The sequence below is a fragment of the Stigmatopora argus genome, chromosome 13 (assembly GCF_051989625.1).
Source record: "Stigmatopora argus isolate UIUO_Sarg chromosome 13, RoL_Sarg_1.0, whole genome shotgun sequence".
In the NCBI taxonomy this organism is placed as follows: Eukaryota; Metazoa; Chordata; class Actinopteri; order Syngnathiformes; family Syngnathidae; genus Stigmatopora; species Stigmatopora argus.
Window position 1 is genome coordinate 2797266 of NC_135399.1, and position 19711 is coordinate 2816976.

At 41.0% G+C, this 19711-nt stretch overlaps 1 protein-coding gene across 16 annotated transcripts in view; it reads right to left on the reverse strand.

Annotated features, from left to right (window-relative positions):
* The window catches only part of kalrna (kalirin RhoGEF kinase a), a 295388-nt gene extending 286752 nt beyond the window's left edge, over positions 1 to 8636 (reverse strand). For 11 of the 16 annotated variants that reach the window (XR_013304510.1, XR_013304507.1, XR_013304509.1 and 8 more), the window contains exon 1: positions 8312 to 8632. Coding sequence is in view for 8 of the 16 variants with exons in the window: in XM_077616403.1 (XP_077472529.1) it covers positions 8312 to 8378 (67 nt within the window). In the remaining 8 variants the exon portion in view is untranslated. Of the gene's footprint in view, positions 1 to 8311 lie in introns of all 16 variants that reach the window. The other 5 variants (XR_013304512.1, XM_077616400.1, XM_077616399.1 and 2 more) reach the window with 2 other exon arrangements.
* Between the last annotated feature and the right edge of the window lie 11075 nt (positions 8637 to 19711).

Consider the following 19711-nt stretch of genomic DNA (forward strand, 5'->3'; position numbering starts at 1 on the left):
CGGATCACTTACCTCTCACTGTCTTTCACTTACCTTCAGTCAGCCAGTGGGAGGCAGATCACCGCCCAAACGTCTTTTCATATTACCTCACCCCGAAGTTATTACACAGAAGGGATTGTGTATTGTGTTACCGCAAGTTTAGAGTCCTGATGGATGTGGGGAAAAATCTGTCCTTAAGCCTATTTGTCCATACTTTGTGGGACTTATAGCGTCTGCCAGAGGGCAGCAGCTGGAATAGATTGTGACCAGGGTGGTATGGGTCCCCGATGATGTTCCTGGCTCTGCTGAGGTAACGAGGGCTGGCAATGTCTTCCAGTGAGGGCAGAGAGCAGCCGACGATCTTCTGGGCAGTGTTAATCACTTTCTGCATGGCCTTTTTTTGTCTGCTGCCGTGCTTCCAGCGTACTTGCTTCCAGTCTACTGGATGAGTGACCGGAAAGCCTGGATCACGAAAGCCTTCACATCAAGCGGAGAGGACCTATTTTCATTATGAGTATAGTATTTAAAGTATTTCTATTTTTTATATATAAATTATATTTAGATATTAATATATTAGTCTTCTCATATGATTATAACTGAAATATTTAATAAATACGCTTCTTGATAATTGTACTTGTTTACTTGTATTTTTGTATAGGCACGAAAACGTACTATGGTAGTAATAATAAGGGTTATCTGACTTCGCGGATTTTCGATTATCACGGCCATGTTTGGTCTACATTATCTGTGAAAATCCAGGGATAAGTGTATTTTGTTTTTGTCAAAAAGCTCCTTTAGCCTGTTTTGCATGAGGCGTGCACAAACTCCAATTTCTGACGAGACTCCTTTTTTTTAACAACAAAAGGGTGCATTTCGGATCATCTCGGAAATAGCAGCCTCGCAAATGGTAACCTCATTTGCAATGTGGAAACACGAATGGAAAGTACAGTATCTACAACATGGTGTCAGGAGCGGCCGTTTGTCCCTCCAGGCTTGCTGTAAAGGCAGAGCAGCTGGAATCAATCCGTTGATTACTCCCTGAGTTTGTATTTAAACACCAATTAGTTCTATTATCAGTGTCGGATCGTTCCTGCAAGTCCTGCATGTGTCCTGCATGCTGCTGCATATTCCTGCATACTCCCGTTTTGGTTCCAAGCCTTTGTTGATTAGTGGATCCCCTTTGATTTATTAAATATGTTGTTTTGAAGCTAATACCTCGTCAAATCCTACTTCCCCGCACCTGGATCCGAATCCATTCCCGGTCGTGCCACGACGACGCGGCGAGATCGTAACACATGGATTGACGACCAAATCGCGTTCCAACCGATCTTTCTGTCCCGAATGTGGTCGTAGGTCAACGACTGCCTGTAATCCAATAGAATGTCGTCAAAATGTACTAAACATTGTTAGTAATAGAACTAGAGCAGGGCAATAAAACGATAACAATAATGATCGTGAAATATTTTTTGTCAAAAATAATAATAAAAACTTTCGAGAGAAAAATTTGATAATTTTAAACTGCAATTATACCACCCGACCCAACATGGAATGGGGGCGCTGTTGCGACACGAACGCTAGTTTCAGACTGGAGTTCAGGAGAAGGAGAGGATGATGAGGAAATGTTTTTTGGTTTTTTAGCTAGGTTAGCAATAAAGGCTAACAAAAGGAGAATACCATGGCCAAAATGAGCAATTATGAGACGCAGGACACAGGCCGCATCCACCGTTTCCTTTCTTTTTTTTAAATGCCTTGTAAATACCTGTGCACAAGGAGCAGCCTTATTGAAAATGTCCTTAACCCACTGTCCTCACTTGAAGACAGCCTGTATTACTTGATATCAAGGTGTTTCCCCATTTTATGAAATTGTTCTGAAAACGTTGTGAAAATCTAAAACTTGTTACCTTAGGTTGAAATGGGTTAAGTCCATCCAACTTTTTTATTTTATTTTTTTGTAAATGGCCATTTGTGAAGTAAACTTACAGTTCTTTTTATGATGCTGAAAATAGTCTGCTTGCCAATGGTGATTATGTCTTCAGTCTATTATTTTATTTATTTCCTATTGCACTTTTGGTCTGAAAGCAAGTTCATAAAAATAAAGGCACCTGTCAAAATTTCTGCAGGTTTTATTCTTTAGTTTTAATAGTGTAAGGGGGAGTTGTCCTATCTTTATTGCACAACAGAACAACAAAAGTAGTTTTTAAAATCATCATATTTCATATTCTCTTAGTTAGTTATCGTCTAGGGCAGGGGTTGGGAACCTTTTTGACGAAGAGAGCCATAAACAATTCATTTTTTGAAACATTATTCCTTGAGAGCCATACTCAGAATTTAAAAGTAAAAATACATGAAAATGTGTGCATTTATTAATCATTTCACCACTTTGAAAGTAAAAAAAGTCTGAATTCTTTTAAGAATATTTTTTCACGGTTGCTAATCAATGAGTATCAATGAGAGTAAGCATGCAGAAGAGTATAATGAAGAAAAATTATGATTAAAAAGGCGCCACAGTGTGACGCTCCTATTGGTGCGTTCGGGGCTTAGGTGGTCTCTCACCAGCGGTTCCTATATTTTACCACACAGGTTAGCAGAGAGCCATATACACCCATCAAAAGAGCCACATATGGCTCCCGAGCCATAGGTTCCCTACCCCTGGTCTAGGGTGTAGTCTGCCTTTTGCTTGAAGTCAGCTGGATTAGGCTCCAGCAACTCCTGCAACCCTTTCGAGGATGAGAGGTATGGAAGATAAATGAATGCATGAATGAAGAAAATGTAATTTAAAAAGATGAAACAGTTTGTGACGGCTTTCTTGATCCAAGCTTTCCGGTTGGTCATCCAGTATACAGGCAGCAAGACTTTGTTCTTAGTGGTATTAAGATCGTTTTGTCTACTTGTGGTCATGTCTGGTCTACATTATCTGCGATATTTGAGGAATTACTGTACTCGCCTGACAAGCGTGGGATCGAAACATGTCAGGTAACAAACCTAAAAACACCATTGTCTGTTATAAATAAAACAGGCTTTGTTCTTGTTTTTTTAAAGCATGAGGACGGTCAAACTTGTTGTCATGGTTAAGACAGCCCTAATAGGCTGGCTTAACCATGAAGCCAGCCAGCAACCTCCCCACACATGAAGAGAGTCATAACGCTAGCACTTTCAGTTCATTTTTGAATACAAATGTCCGGCAAGGCATACTCTACCAAAAAACTTGTCGTTGCCTGTTCCGGCCAGGGCCGGGTCGCGGGGCAGACCTCGCTCGCTGCCAGGACGTGCCGCCAGATCGCCAACCTAGGCTCACTGTAGCTCCGCTTTTCAGACATGTCCTCGCTATGCAATGAGGAAGCGACGGTGGGGCCGGTAATGATTCTCCCACAGGAAGGGAGCATTTTAAACGATGATTCAAAATCCAAAGAAAGCTGGAAAAGGCTAGGCATTGGCTTCATCCACGTGGTAATGTGCGAGATGGTAAGCTCACTCGCAACAGAACAGGAGAATGCAAGATATTTTATATAGTATGTCGCGTCATTTTTCTTCTGTGTTAAAATTCTTCTTTGCTGCTGGGCACCTATTGAACGCCAAAGATGAAGCCGTACCCTGACTTCCTCCATTTTTCATCTGTTGTCCGCTTGCAAGTTTCAGCGTGGATTTTGAGATTTTCATGACCTTTTTTACATAAAATAAATTTATATAAAATAAATCTGCTATGTAGTGAAGCCGCGCAGTGGCCAAGGATCACAATACTAAGATTGTTTTTCCCCACACAAAGAAGCAAAAAAAATCTGCCAAACTCGTATTACGAAAACCTGTAGTTTGTATTGTGTGAGACTTTAATGTGAGGCATCAGACGTCAACCATTTTAAAAAAAATCTGTGACAGAAGGCTCACACACACACTTTCTCAATGCGGATAATAACATCAAGGCCTAAGCTAGCACTCCATCCCATCGAGTAATGTATACAGATGCATGCACGCACGCACACACTATTGATTTATTTTGATCAATTACATTGAAAACAGATGCTCATTACACTAACACACAGTCCTCGCGCGCACCGCATATGGTTGCATTTGTGTGAGGAGGGTTGGAAGCTTTTATGGATAGAAGAGACAAAGAAAATAAGGAGCAGTGGGACAAAAAGAGTGAGGAAAGGAAGCCCTTTCTTTGTATTTATGTATATATCTAATGCTCTCATTTGTCCCAAAGTGGGAAATGAGGGCTATTCCTCATAAGAAGCACTGGCAGACACACACTAAGTGCATGGTAACATACACACACACTTCTTCACACCTATCTGCCGCTGGGTGTGTGGGTGGGGTCATAGAGGAAGGGATTCCCTGTTTTCTCCTCAGCACCACAGCCTTTTTTGTGATGATAGCATAGACAGGTACAACTACACCTGGACGATATGACAAAAATTGTTATCACGATTAAAAAAAAAATTCAGTCGATATCGATAATTATCACAATAAATATCACATCTTTTTTCTAAGTAAATAAATTACTTTCCTTGTTATTCAATTATGAAAGTAGCTGTGTTGAATTTGCATATTCTCCCTGGGCCTGCATGGGTTTTCTCTGAGTACTTTGTTTTCCTCCCACATCCCAAAAATATGCTTAATAGGCTGATTGGACACTCTGAAATTGCCCCTAGGTATGGGTCTGAGTGTGCATGGCTGTCCAAGGTTGGTATGAAATTAAAATGGAATATATTTAAAAATGCTGAGAGTTTATTCAAAATCCAGTGCTTTAGAACGGGTGGGCCACTGTGGGTGCAGGATTTTGTTCCAGCACAGACACTTTGACCAATGAGATTTCTGCAGAAAACAAGAAGCACCTGACTGCCATCCACTGATTGCACTTGTAGGACACCGGATTTGTGAAAAGGTGTCCTCTTTATGGGTTTAAATGAAAACCTGCACCCACTGCATCCCTTTGTGGAATCGTTTGCCCACCCGTGGCTTTAGAAGCACATACGAAGGCAATGTGACCAAATTGTGTTTTTTCTATAGCCAGCTTGGTTCTTAGTATTTTTTAGGTTAGCTTTTCCAACCTTGGTAGTATCTACTGGTCAAATGTAGTGATTGGCATTCAGTTAAAATAAATGTTTATTTTGCCATTAAAAGTCATATTTTCGTATTCCATTAGTTGTTATATAGTAGTAGGATGCGTCACAAAAGCAACAAATATTAGCATTAAATTCAAGGTTCTGCTTTAAATGTATCTATCTCTTATAGAAGCACCATGGTTGTAGAGTGTGGCAAGAAAGACAACCAATTGAGATTTTGCTCACTGATTGCAATAGGGCCTTCTCTGCTTGACATAAAATGTGTGACCTTCTGCCTCACAACTAACTGCATATGCACCAAAGATTTATCAACAAAGATCCCGACTTTTTAGGTATGTTGCATGTCTATATAGTCGTTCATTCATCTTGTGTGCCATGGGCATATCCCAGTTAATTGCAGAGCATAACGAAACAAACACCATTGACGTAAACACACACCTAGGCATTCCCATATCAATCAGCCGACAAAACAATGCTTTTTGGATGTGGGAACGGGAATATCTAGAGACAACCCATGTAGACACAGAGGGGTATGGGAGGAAACAGGTGCACCCAGAGAAAATCCACACTGGCATGGGGAGAACACGCCAACGCCACAAAGGAACCCTTCATCAAAGAACTGTGAGGCAGATATGCCTTCTTTGTAATGTCATAGGGCACAACACTCTGTAGGGTTTGAAGGTAAGGCTGGGAAATAATGTAATATTATTATGTATTGCAATAGATAGGTATTTAATAGCAATAGAAAAATATGTAAAGGTAAAAAATTCAGAAAAGAATCTTGAGCCTATGCTTCAAAGCAGTCTATCCAAAAGTGGCTAGTAAAACACAGAAAAAAATTAGATTAGATTATAACATTATTTCATCCCGTATTCGGGAAATTTCCTTGGTTGCAGTAGCAAGACAGACACACAAGACATTGTAGACCTAGGATAAAAAACTAGAGCCACACACAGGAAGTCCACAAGGTGGGGACCTTCTGCAGACTGAGACTGAGGTTACCATACAGTCCCTCAGTAGTCTGGAGGTTTTAAAGATCATCTCCCTTGCCTAGATCCTCCTAAGCTGTCCTATCACCTGATCAGCAGCAGCGGAGAGGCCGGTGGGGGGCTTCAAAGCACACAAGCAGCCCAGCAAGCACCGGCAGCCCCTCCATCTGACCGGGGAGAGATCTCACGCTAGAAATGATGGAATGCTCGGTCTAGAGCAGGGGTCGGGAACCTTTTTGAAAGAGAAAGCCATAAACAATTCCTATTTTCAAATATTATTCCATGAGAGCCATAATCACAATTTAAAAGTCAAAACACATGAAAATGTGCGATTTTTTAACTCATTTTACAACTTTTAGAGTACAAAAAGTCTCTTAATTATTTTGACAACATTGTTAAGATGTTGCTAATCAATGAATGTCAATGAGTTCAATGAGTATCAATGAGAGAATGAATGCAGAAGACTAATGAAAAAAAAATCAATGCCACAGTGCCGACGTGACGTTCCTATTGGTGCGTTCGGGACTCGGCTCTCTCACCACCGGTTTCCATATTTTAGCTCAGAGCCATATGCACCCATCATAAGAGCCAAATGTGGCTCCCGAGCCATAGGTTCCCTACCCCTGGTCTAGAGTGTTGTCACTATCGTCCACTGCTCACATCTGATCGCATGTGCATGACAGCGGAGGCACGGCTGAATGGCTCCAAAGGCGTCTAGGACTAGCACAAGAAACCAAGCCACGCAACGGGTGGGGTCGAGTCACACAGGTCGCTACCGCTACCGGCTGCCACTTGAGCGGCGCCATCTTGGTTGCAGGAGCAAGTAAGATACAGACATAAGAAAAATACATTGTAGAGTTGGATAAAACTGGAACCGCACACAAGAAGTCTTCCACAAGGTGGGGAACTTCTGCAGTCTGAGACCGAGGTTGAAAATATGCAGAGTCACTCTTCCAAGCTTGTCCGCACAGTCCCGCAGTCTTCTAGAGCTGAAGAATCAACAGTAATAGAGTACAACCCCTCAACTCCATTTCTGGCCTGGTAAGCGCCGACAGCTCTTCCATCTGGGAGGGATCTCACTTTCCCCATAATAATGAATCGGATGATTGGTCTGAAGCGTCGCTTTTTCTCCCAGCACTTTTGTCCAGCTCTGGATTACCAGTGGCATCGAGGTGTTGCTCTTTCTGCTGCGTATTGATCACAACTAATCCCATGTGTATGACAGCGGAGGCATGGCTGAATGGTTCCAAAAAAGAAGATTTGAAAATGTTAATAATTCATTCATTCATTTGCTGAACCGCTTATCCTCACATGGATGGCGTAGGGTGCTGGAGCCTATCCTGACCAGCCAGAGGCGGAGGGCACCCTGAATCGGTGGCTATCCTATCGGAGGGCACAGGGAGACAGACAACCATTCACGCTCACACTCATGCCTAGGGCTAATGTAGAGTTTTCAAACAGCCAACATGCATGCTTTTGTGATGTGTGAGGAAACCAGAGTACCTGGAGAAAAATCACGCAAGCCCGGGAAGAACATGAAAACTCCACACAGTGAAGACCGATCTGGTATCAGACCCTCAGCCCCAGAACTGTGAGGCAGACGCACTAACTACTCGGCTGCCGGGCCGCCTTGAACCTTTTAGTATAGTAATTTCCCCATATGTAAAAAAACGTAATATTCTGTTCAAAGATTCATCTAATATTCATTCTTCTCTCTCAGAACTTAATATCCAATTCCCGCAATCACTATTGTCTCAGAAGACAAACCAATGTCAAAGCCCATTGATTGATTGAAAGTACTTCAGTGTTAAAAAAAAGAAAAAGAAAGAAAACTGACTATTTTTTTCCATACGTGCACGCTATCACGTGATGTGAAGACAAGAAACATCAATCCATAGGGGACAGGCGCGCGCGCACGCGCTGTCTGCATTGGTTTGAACATCATTGCGATAACGTCATTGAGTTGTATATATTACCAATTTCTAGGCGTCTTAGAAAAGCTGATTCGAACATGCGACTGTTCAGTCATTTTATATGCCTATACGTACCCGCATACGAACATACATAAAGAGAAAGTGGACGTGCACACAACAACACTGATATGCATTGGGGGAGATGTTAAAATTACAGAACTACAACGGGCTGATGTACAGCAGCAGACCACAAAGTAAAACAGCTTGCCTCCTCACGTGGAAAAAAGGCATGAAGGTTCCATTTCAGATCCATTTTTGGTAATTTATTTCACTTCTGCGAACCCCTCGTCCCAAATGTTTTTCCTACCTGTTTTGAAGAATGCATCAGTGTCGGGGTCACTGGGCGCCTCCTCGGCCGCTTCTGCGGGGTTCATGCCGGATTCCGGTTTAGCACAAGCTGACAGACAAATGACTCAAAACAAAGGAGGCGTGCAGAGGTACAAAATATCCACTTGGTGTTAGGCGTCACGCGTGCAGGGTCTACTTGAGATAGCCTCCATCTCGCTGCCCGGCTCGCTTTCTGTTGCCTTCTGCGTTTGTTTGGTGCCTGAGGGCTGGCGGCGATCCTCTCTATTGTTCCCCGACCAACCTCCCCGTTGCTCCGTCAGGGTCTCTCTGCCTCCCCTCCCTTCTTGCGGCCGCCCGCCTCCTCCCCCTTCCCCTTCCCCTTTCTCCCCTCCTTCCAGTCGATCTACTGACATTTACAGTAATTCCTCGAATTTCGCGGATAATATAGACCATACATGGCCACGATAATCCAAAAACCGGTGTAGGATCAACCCTATTATTACTACCATACTACATGTTTTCGCGCCAATACAAAAATATTTTTTATTTTCATACATGATGTGAAAGTCATGCTATTTTAATAACCTAGTATGCTGATCTGTGCCCACTCCGCAACAGGAGGCGGCGGTGGCTCCGGTAATGATTCTTCCAGGACGCTTAGGAGGCATTTTAAACGACGAATCAAAATCCAAACAAAGCTAGAAAAGGCTCGCCATTGGCTTCATCCAAGTGGTAAAGTTGAGAATTTTATAATGGATTTTATAATGCACGTCTTTCTTCTTCTGTGGTTAAATTCTTCTCCGGCGCGTCATTCTTCTTCTGCGGTTAAATTATTTTTTGCCGCGTCATTCTTCTACGGCGAAATTCTTCTTCGGTGCTGAGTGCCATGCCATTCAGCACCTAAGACTATATGTAACATTAGGACTTTAGCCTTAAAATAAGAAAAACTATTTGTCACAATAACAAAAAAAAATGTAACCTTCCACCCAATTAATTAAACAGAATTAGATTTATTCAGTTGAGAAGAAGAGAATAATTTTCTTGTCAATTACAAGCTTAATGAAGAAAAAGAAACACATGATGTGAAAGTAATCCTAATTTCAATAACCTAGTATGCTGATCCCATAAAAATGTAAAAAGAATTCTTGTTTTTTGTAGTCCTTTTTTAAAAAAAATACTTTCGACTTTCTTCGGGGTGCACAGAGGATCATTACGGTAGATGTCAGTGAGTTTGAGGGATTTTATAATAGCTCAGATGAAGACCCTGACGATCAACTTTATAGTCCCAATAGCCAAGATAGGCAGAGTGAAGAGTCAAGTGGGTGTGATAAGCCAGACTGTAGTGAATCAAGAAAACGTTCCACACCCAAATGTAAAATCTCTCATCTCATTTTCTGACACGCTTTATCCTCATTAGGGTCACAGGGTGTGCTGGAGCCTATCCCAGCAGACTCCGGGCCAGAGGCAGGGGGCACCATGAATCGGTGGCCAGCCAACAAAATACATCCTTCCCAAAATAAAAATAAAAAAACGTCCATGAACAAAAAAGATGAAAAATCTTTTTTGTGGGAACTCTTCATGGCAATCATTTGGCTGGGTGTCATCTTGAAGATAACTAAAGTCTTGCCAAAAGAGGCAGAGAATCTGTTGACCCAAGGTGGAAAAAGAAGAAAGGTTGGCCAGTAAGTGGTATCAAAACAAATCTGCTACACTGCTCTCATCCATCTGTGCAGTTGATCCTCATGATAATGTTCCACATCATTTTCTGGTGGAAACTTTTGTTTTTAGGCTTGTTGAGCCCATGGTAGCCTGTTATGGAAGATCGCAAAGAAGCAGTATTATTTATCTTTGACACATTTGTCAAATTAGATAAAAACGTTTATGTTAAGTCTTGTTGTTGAAGTCACACCTTTGATTTATTTTATTTGAATAAATATACAAAGGCACATTTTCATGTTACCAAGCAATGTTCCCTCTAGATGTGCGCGTGCGCAATTGCGCACTACTCTCGTCTTCTCTGCGCACAGCAAATCATATGGAGCGCACAAAATAAAATCCCTTTTTTTTTTTTTAGCTGTGAGGCCGACGCGCGAACCACTCATTCGCCGGGCCGCCCATTCATAGATATTAATCATTAAATTTTATTATTACTAAATCATTTATGTGTAGTAGACATGCACCTGCTTATGGCAGGTGTGATACTGGTGTGGGAGGGAGGGAGGGAGGGAGGGAGGGAGGGAGGGAGGGAGGGAGGGAGGGAGGGAGGAAGGAAGGAAGGAAGGAAGGAAGGAAGGAAGGAAGGAAGGAAGGATCGAAGGAAGGAAGGAAGGATCGAAGGAACGAACGAACGAACGAACGAACGAACGAATGAATATGTATGTTTTTGGTGGCCAACATTGAGAGAGGATTCGTTCTCCTTCGTATCTGCCTGCCATGTGTGTGCCCACAGCAAATCCTCCACCAAGTATTTCAACACCTTGCTGTATTGCAAGTTCTCTCAGTTTGATCAAAATGACCATATAAAGTATTTCAACACCTTGCTGTATTGCAAGTTCTCTCAGTTTGATAAAAATGACCATATAAAGTATTTCAACACCTTGCTGTACTCTCTCTCTCTCTCTCTCTATATCTCTCTCTCTCGCTATCTCGCTCTCTCTCTCTCTCTCTCTCTCTCTCTCTCTCTCTCTCTCTCTCGCTATCTCTCTCTCTCTCATGATTATAATTTTGAGAGCGAGCGAATCCGTCGACCAAGTGTCCGTCGACGAAACGTCCGGGTACCATCTTTATCAGTTCACTGTATAGTACCCTCTTGTGCTACCTCCTTGTTTTTACCTTATCTTATCTTCGACCTGTTGTTTTTGTAAGGACCACAATTCTGATCTCGATCACAGTTAAGACCACAACCACGTTGCTCACCTCACGGATCCTGTACCTCTGCCTTGGACCTTCCCACGGACTCCACGGCTTTGACCCTCGCACCAACCTCTCCAACCTGCCTACGCTACTCCCCTTTTGCCTTCGCTCTGTCAGGGTGAATTGCAATAAAGAGACATCACCACAAGTGAAGCTGTCTTTATGCCTGGTATAGTTTCTCCTTTCAAAACCAGGAGGGTTGTTTCAAAGGACATCTGTGGTAGATGAGGATATGTTTCCATCAGAGCCTTTGCCACCTCAAGAAACATAAAAATTTCACATGTGGCCATGAATGCTAAAGCAGCACAGATAAAAATTAGATTGGACAGTTTAAATTTGAAGTCACAAAATACCCAGAATGTTTTTTTTACATTGGTGGAAGAAAATTTCATGTTTAAGTTTTCTGATCCTCTATTTCGCCTCTATTTATAAAGTGTTGTTAATGCAATTACAGGTATTTGCAGTCAGCAAAATGACTCAATGACATGACAATAAATAAACACATTGGCAAGGATGCAAGTGCAACAATGTAATTGCCAAGATTACAATAACACCACAACTGTGGGAGTCCTCCTGTCCTCCTTAATTCTCCATTCATTTGTCCCATACATGGAATTTCTCATTTTTAAATAATCACTGTGGAAAACACAAGCAATAATGTCTCATCTCATCTCATTTTCTGAACGCTTTATCCTCATTAGGGTCGCAGGGTGTGCTGGAGCCGATCCCAGCTGTCTTCAGGCCAGAGGCGAGGGACACCCTGAATCGGTGGCCAGCCGATCGCAGGACACAAGGAGACGGACAGCCATGCACCCTTACACCCATACCTAGGGGAAATTTAGAGTGTCCAACCAGCCTATCATGTATGTTTTTAGAATGTGGGAGGAAACCGGAGGAAAGCCACGCAGGCCCGAGGAGAACATGCAAACGCCACACAGGTGGAGATGACCTGGATTCAAACCCAGGACCCCAGAGCTGTGAGGCCGACGCGCTAACCACTCGCAGCATCGTGCCGCCAGCAATAATGTCACATAGTTCTAATTAAAAAACAAACTGTACATTACAAACGAACAAAAAAAAGTTTTTTAATTAATATTCAAAGTGCTAATTGCTCCATGCAGTTTACGAAGTTGATATTGATACTGTGTTCATTCTGAAATTTTCAATTAAAAAAAGATTGTTATACAAGAAACTACATTTTCAATCAGAGCATAAATAATAAACAAAATAAATGACCTACCAAATTCTTTTTGCTGCCTTTATTGCGTCTGTTTCGTCTAAGTCGGAAACTGTACTTAAAGCAGGACTTACAGTTGTGGTCAAAAGATTACATAACATAATAACATAAGAACATAATGTCATGGCTCTCTTGAGTTTCCAGTTATTTCTACAACTCAGATTTTTCTCTGATAGAGTGATTGGAACAGATACTTCTTTGACACAAAATACACGAAGTTTGGTTCTTTTATGACTTTTTTTATGGGTTAACAGAAAAAGTGACCAAATCTGCTGGGTCAAAAATATACATACAGCAGCGCTAATATTTGGTAATATGTCCCTTGGCCATTTTCACTTCAATTAAGCGCTTTTGGTAGCCATCCACAAGCTTCTGGCAAGCTTCTGGTTGAATCATTGACCACTCCTCTTGACAGAATTGGTGCAGTTCAGTTAAATTTGATGGCTTTCTGACATGGACTTGTTTCTTCAGCATTGTCCACAAGTTCTCAATGAGGTTTAAGGCAGGACTTTGGGAAGGCCATTCGAAAACCTTAATTCTAGCCTGATTTAGCCATTCCATTACCACTTTTGATGTGTGTTTCGGGTCATTGTCCTGTTGGAACACCCAACTGCGCCCAAGACCCAATCTTAGGGCTGATGACTTTAGGTTATCTTGAAGAATTTGAAGGTAATCCTCCTTCTTCATTATCCCATTTACTCTCTGTAAAGTACCAGTTCCATTGGTTGCAAAACAGCCCCACAGCATAATACTACCACCACCGTGCATGATGTACTTGGGGTTAAAAGCCTCACCCTTTCTCCTCCAAACATATTGCTGGGCATTGTGGCCAAATAGCTCGATTTTTGTTTCGTCTGACCACAGAACTTTCCTCCATTGGGTCTTATCTTTGTCCATGTGATCAGCAGCAAACTTCAGTCGAGCTTTAAGGTGCCGCTTTTGGAGCAAGGGCTTCCTTCTTGCACGGCAGCCTCTCAGTCCATGGAGATGCAAAACACGCTTGACTGTGGACACTGTGTTCCAGCAGCTTCTAATTCTTGGCAGATCTGCTTTTTGGTGATTCTCGGTTGAATCTTCACCCTCCTGACCAATTTTCTCTCAGGAGCAGGTGATCGCTTGCGTTTTCTTCTTGATCGTGGCAGTGTCAAAACAGTGCCATGCACTTTATACTTACAAACAATTGTTTGCACTGTTGCTCTTGGGACCTGCAGGTGCTTTGAAATGGCTCCAAGTGACTTTCCTGACTTGTTCAAGTCAAGGATTCGCTTTTTCAGATCCATGCTGAGCTCCTTTGACTTTCCCATTGTAGCATTTGTGGGCGTTTGCATCCAATGAGCCCTATTAAAATGGCCTCAGAGAAGTCACCAGCTGTAGTCACTCATAATCACTCTCAAGAAGTTAAGAGGCCATGCTATGAAGCTCATTTCACTGACACAACTTTCTAAGTCACCAAAATTGCTCATTCGTGTTGCTGTATGTATATTTTTGACCCAGCAGATTTGATCACTTTTTCTGTTAACCCATAATAAAGTCATAAAAGAACCAAACTTCATGAATGTTTTTTTGTGACAAAGAAGTATCAGTTCCAATCACTCCATCAGAAAAAAATCAGAGTTGTATAAATAACTGGAAACTCAAGAGAGCCATGACATTTTCTTCTTCACAAGTGTATGTAAATTTTTGACCACAACTGTATATACAGTGGTACCTCGACATACGAGCACCCCGACATACGAGCATTCTGTTTATCATACAGCTATTAGTTTTTCAATGACACATTCCATTTATTACCGTATTTTCTCACAGATTAGCCGCCTTCTTCTTAAAATTGCCTTAAAATCATTGGATTTTACAATTTCTCTCGTATAAGACGTCCCGTAATTCACTATTTTCACCTCCATATTCATGGTTGTAATGAGTACAATTGTGTTACTTTGAAGGGAAAATCTTGAGAAAAATCATCGCACATGGTATTTCTGAGATACTATATAAATCGATTGCTGTATTGCATATTCCTAAAGGTTGTTGCATGGACATAGACAAATTCAAAAAGAAAGTCAAGTGAGCAGTACAACTAGGAAGTGTGTGCGTAATGGTCTGGTTTGTCATCTCTCGGTAAGATGGCGGCGCCCTGCCCGATCAATGGCAGGCGCAAGTGAGTGAGTTTTACGCTGTGCTGGAACTGCATGGTGACGTAATCGTTGGTATTTCCTCCAATGTACAGAAAAAAATCAATGCCGTTTTTTTGGTTTCTTTATTTAAGGAGTGACGTTTACTTGTCAATATGGCACCTTACATTTATTTAAATTGCAATTCGAATGGGAGGGAGTTGAAATCCACTGCCCGAAGCGCTCGACTGGGATAAGGCGGTGACGTCGTCCTCTTCTTTTTTTCTCTGTTGGTGAGCTCGTCCTCCCTATTTGTCGTAAAACCTGAAGGAGGAGAGCAACGGAAAATGAAGCGCGCCTGGCTTGAAGACGGAAAGAGAAACGGCGGCTCACTTGACCGCAGTACCGAGTCGCACAGACTGCGGTCAAGCCAGCGGACGTTCGTGTTCGTGGTCAAATGAGCGGACGCTAACAACTGCATGACGGTAAATCAATTCAAAACAGACGAGTGGCGAGGCAGTTGACTTCCGTATCCCCGAAGTGCTTTTAAACCCTCAAAAATACTATCAACAGTCAAAGAAACTGTTTCAAACAGCACCTATAGTATTGTCATAATTTAAAAAATAAATAAAATCGCCCCATTTAAAAACGCATTCTTCAATCCATGAGTACAATATTATGTCTTATTAGAAAGCATTTTTTGTGACGCTGTAAATCAATATTTTTTTAAATAAATTCCAGCCAAGGTGGGTCAATGCTTGTACTAGACATCACTGACTACTCTCATACTCAAAATTATGCCGTTTCAAAGGTTATATTTAAAGAAAAATTGACTTAAAAATGCTAAATGCGTACTTAAATGCAAGTCACATTTTGTGATACCGTAAATCAGGATTGTTTCCATAAATTCCAGTCAAGGTGGGTCAATCCTAGTAGTACAGTAATCCCTCCGAATATCACGGATAATGTAGACAGACATGGACGCAATAACCGAGAAAACCCAAAGTAGGATCACCGCTATTATTTTGCGCTTACACAGAAATACAAGTAAAATAATCAAGAAGTCTATTTATTAAATATTGCAGCTATAACCATATGAAGACGGGAATGTATTGATATCTAAATAGAATCAATATGTATATTAAAACATTGTAACTACTACGAAACGCTCGACTGGGTTTCGGCGGTGATGTCGTCGTCTTATTTTTGCCTCTGTTCATGCGCGCCCCCGTCATTTCCTGCCTCTTTGCCATAAAACCTAAAAGAAAGAGGGCAACTGAAAATGAAGCGCGGCTGACTTGACTTCGGAAAGAGAAACGACGGCTCACTTGACCGCAGTGACTATGTATGGGTGTGAACGTGACTGGTCGTCTGTCTCCTTGTGCCCTGCAATTGGCTGGCAACCGATTCAGGGTGTCCCCCACCTTGTGCCCGTAGTTAGCAGGGATAGGCTCCAGCAACCCCCCTGACCCTTGTGACTCTTGTTCCGAAAATGACTGAATGAATGTGTGTATTTTATTGTACATATTTTAGTTTTGCTTTTTAAAACGTGTCTATTGCAATACATAATACGATTTAATCATTACCCAGCTTTACTTTCTAGTCTCAGATAGTATTGTGCGCCCTGACAGGCATGTCTGTCTAACAGTTCTTCGATCAATGATGCCTAAGTGGAGTTTGAATGTTCTCCCCGTGCCTTTGTGGATACACCCTGAAGCAGTTGGCAGCCAATTGCAGGGTACACCGAGACAAACAACCATTCACGTGCACACTCGGACGTAGGGGCAATGGCAGGGCCCAATCAGCCTGCGGCATGTTGTTTTAGGGTGGAAGTGGAAGGAAGCTGGATAACCAGGAGAAAACCCACACAGGCAAGGTAAGAACATGCAAACTCTACACAGAACCCAGAATTGAATTCTTGATTTAAGAACTCTGAGGTGGAGATGCTAAACACCTCCACTGTGCTACCCAGCATATATAGACACTATTTTTCCCCACAAACTAGTATTGCCAAACTCCAACTAAAAATGTTTTTGAGATGATGCCTCAAGGTATTGTATATAACTATATTTTATGTAAGGTGGCATGTATGGAAAATAAATAAATATACATGTTTACACATGTTTATTTTTTGCCAATTGTCAAGGCACTTTTATTTTGTTAATGTATAGTTACACACTCCCCAAACTTGATGTGGCAGTGATTTATTCATGATAAAAAGGCTAAACAAAGCTCCTTTACATGTTCAGGCTCCACACACACGCACGCACGACCGCACGCACGCACGCACGCACGCACACACACACACACACACACACACACACACACACACACACACACACACACACACACACACGCACACACGTACACGCACACGTTCGCAAACACACGCACACGCACGCACACGCACGCACACACAAATAATCATTGACAATGGCAGCCCATTGTTAGGGAGAATGTCAACAGGCTTGTAAATGTGTCGGTATTTACTTATGTCTTCAACAATGTGATAATTAAGAACGATTTTTTTCTCTTCTGTAAGACGAAAGAACAGAAGCCAATAAACAAACAATCTAATCTCCTCATTAGAATGTTTGTCTTCACGTTATATTGCTTATGTTTGAAGAATAAGCAGTATGGCACTAGTATTCCATCGTGTTTTTTTCTCATTTGTGTGCACTGACTACACTATTAACATAATACGTAGATAACCCCCCAAAAAAGGAAAAAGAAAAAGAAAGGACAAAGAACAAGTGTTTGTGTAAACAGTGTATGAAAGTAGTGATGCCAAACTATGTACATGCCTGTAGTTTTTTTAATTATATTTACAGAACACATTTGTTTCCACATCTGTAAAAAGTCACATTAATCATATTAAATATAGCAAAATCAGTCTCGTAGAAAAAAAGACAAGAAAATAAGTGGGAAGGAAACAAGTCAATCCAAATGACACGTGTATCACATTTTAACATAAAACATAGAGAACGGTAATATTAATACCACGAGTAATTACTTTATCTCAACTATTAAAATCTCTTTCCAGCATCTATCCTTTGCCACCACCACACAGTAACTCAGATTTTTTCTTTTTTAAATACAGATAAGAAACATTCAAAACTGTCTAACCTTCTCTGAATCCTCACATTTGGCTTTCCTCACATGTTCATTAACTCTTACCAAATATATACATATATATATATATATATATATATATATATATATATATATATATATATATATATATATATATATATATATATACATACATGCTGTGCTGTTTTTTTCATAAAACCATCAGTTTAAAAAGTGTGCCATTGAGAAGTGGGCTTGTTTAGAGATCAGTCAACAAGGTGACAAGATTGATATAATCTCATAATTTCAGTGTTTATATTGTATCTACACCCATGCTCAAAATTGTTGGTAGACCCCACAAGTAATGAAAGCTGGTTACAGAGATAACATAACAAAATAATATTAAAAACGTGTATATCACGGAATAGAGCTGCCTTGTGGTGGAGAGGTTCGCCCGCCTCACTTTGGTATGGGCAGGCGCGGACTCGATTCCCACTAGTTGCGGTATGATTATGAGTGTGTATGGTTGTGAGTGCGTATGGTCGTGAGTGTGTATGTCTGTCTCTCTGTGTGCCCTATGGCTGACTGGCGACCAGGCTAGGCTGTAGTCTGCCTTTCGCCGGAAGTCAGATGGGTTAGGCTCCACAAACCCCCACAAACCTTTTGAGGATACGCGGTATGGAAGATGAGTTACCATGAATGAAAAAAAAATCATGGAATAGGTAAAAAAAATAAAATAATAATAATAGTACACATGGAAAAGGGTCACAAGATACAAATTTGCGATGTGGTGTAACACACTAAACATGGACCAAAGGAACTAAAGGTGATAGTTTTCTCAAGAGATTAGAAAGAAAATAACAGATGAGCACGCTTAAGATAAAGGCTATGAGATCATCTCCAAGCATCTTGATGTGTTTGTGACCACATTTGAAAATGTTATACACAAAGAAGTACAGGACATTGGTCAAACTCCCTGGATGCAGCCAAAAGAAGAAAACCGATGTCAAATTGAAGCGAGAGATAATGGGAATTACAACAAAATAATTCAGAAAAAAACATCCAAGGGAATAAAATGTAAATTCAAGGTCAAAACATATATCTTTTCATTTGTTGAGACAACGTGAGCTTCTTGTTACAGCTATTTTTGAAAATTTGTCATTAAAAACAAGACTAGAAATTTCCAAAAGTGCATGTTTACAAGCTGAAAAACTGGGAGAATGCCCTATGGACAAAACTGGAACCTTTTGGCATGGCACATTAACTTAAGATACAAAAATGAAGCATAACAAGAAAATGTACAACCCCAGTTCACAAGAAATCCTTCTAAACATCTGTGGAAGGAGCAGAAAAATACCATGGAGAAAAAGCACACTTCAAACCTGAGTCAACTGCAGAAGTTTGCACATGAAGAATGAATCAAAATATCTTGCTGAAAGCTACGGGAATCTCATTGGAATTTACAAAAATCACTTGATTGCAGTGATTACAAAAAGTGACCACCACTCTCGTCAAGTCCGGTCTGTTATTCATGAAGTTACTGTGTTTGTGTGACCACAATTTTTTTTTACATTAACTGGGGTACTAAATAGGGGTGTAACGGTACACACAAGTCATGGTTCGGCATGCACCTTGGTGCAGGGATCCCGGTTCTGTACGCGTTTGGAACAACAGGAAATACAATTATTAACCTTCTTTTTATAAATGACAGAATTTAAAAGTTAAAAGTTTGTTCAATTGGCTGAAACAAAAGCAGCTCTTATTAAAGTGCAAAGAAAATAGAAGAAAATGAATTTGTTAATTTGTTTTTAACGGTGTTTACTTCAATGTTTACGTAAAATATTAGACAACATACGCTTTTCTTCTTGGAATCAGGTGAGCTAACAGATAAATTCAGGGAGGACTCACTTGCAACCTAGGTAACTTTTATATTTGAAGAATATACCAATAGTTTCAATGTTGGATTGCAAAGTTTTGGCAAGTGCAAAATCCCCTTTTTCTGATTCTAAAATATGTATAGCCGTTGTGCTTAGGTAGAAAAGAAGACGGACAGAGGCAGGGAGTGCAACATTACGGCAAAAGAAACAAG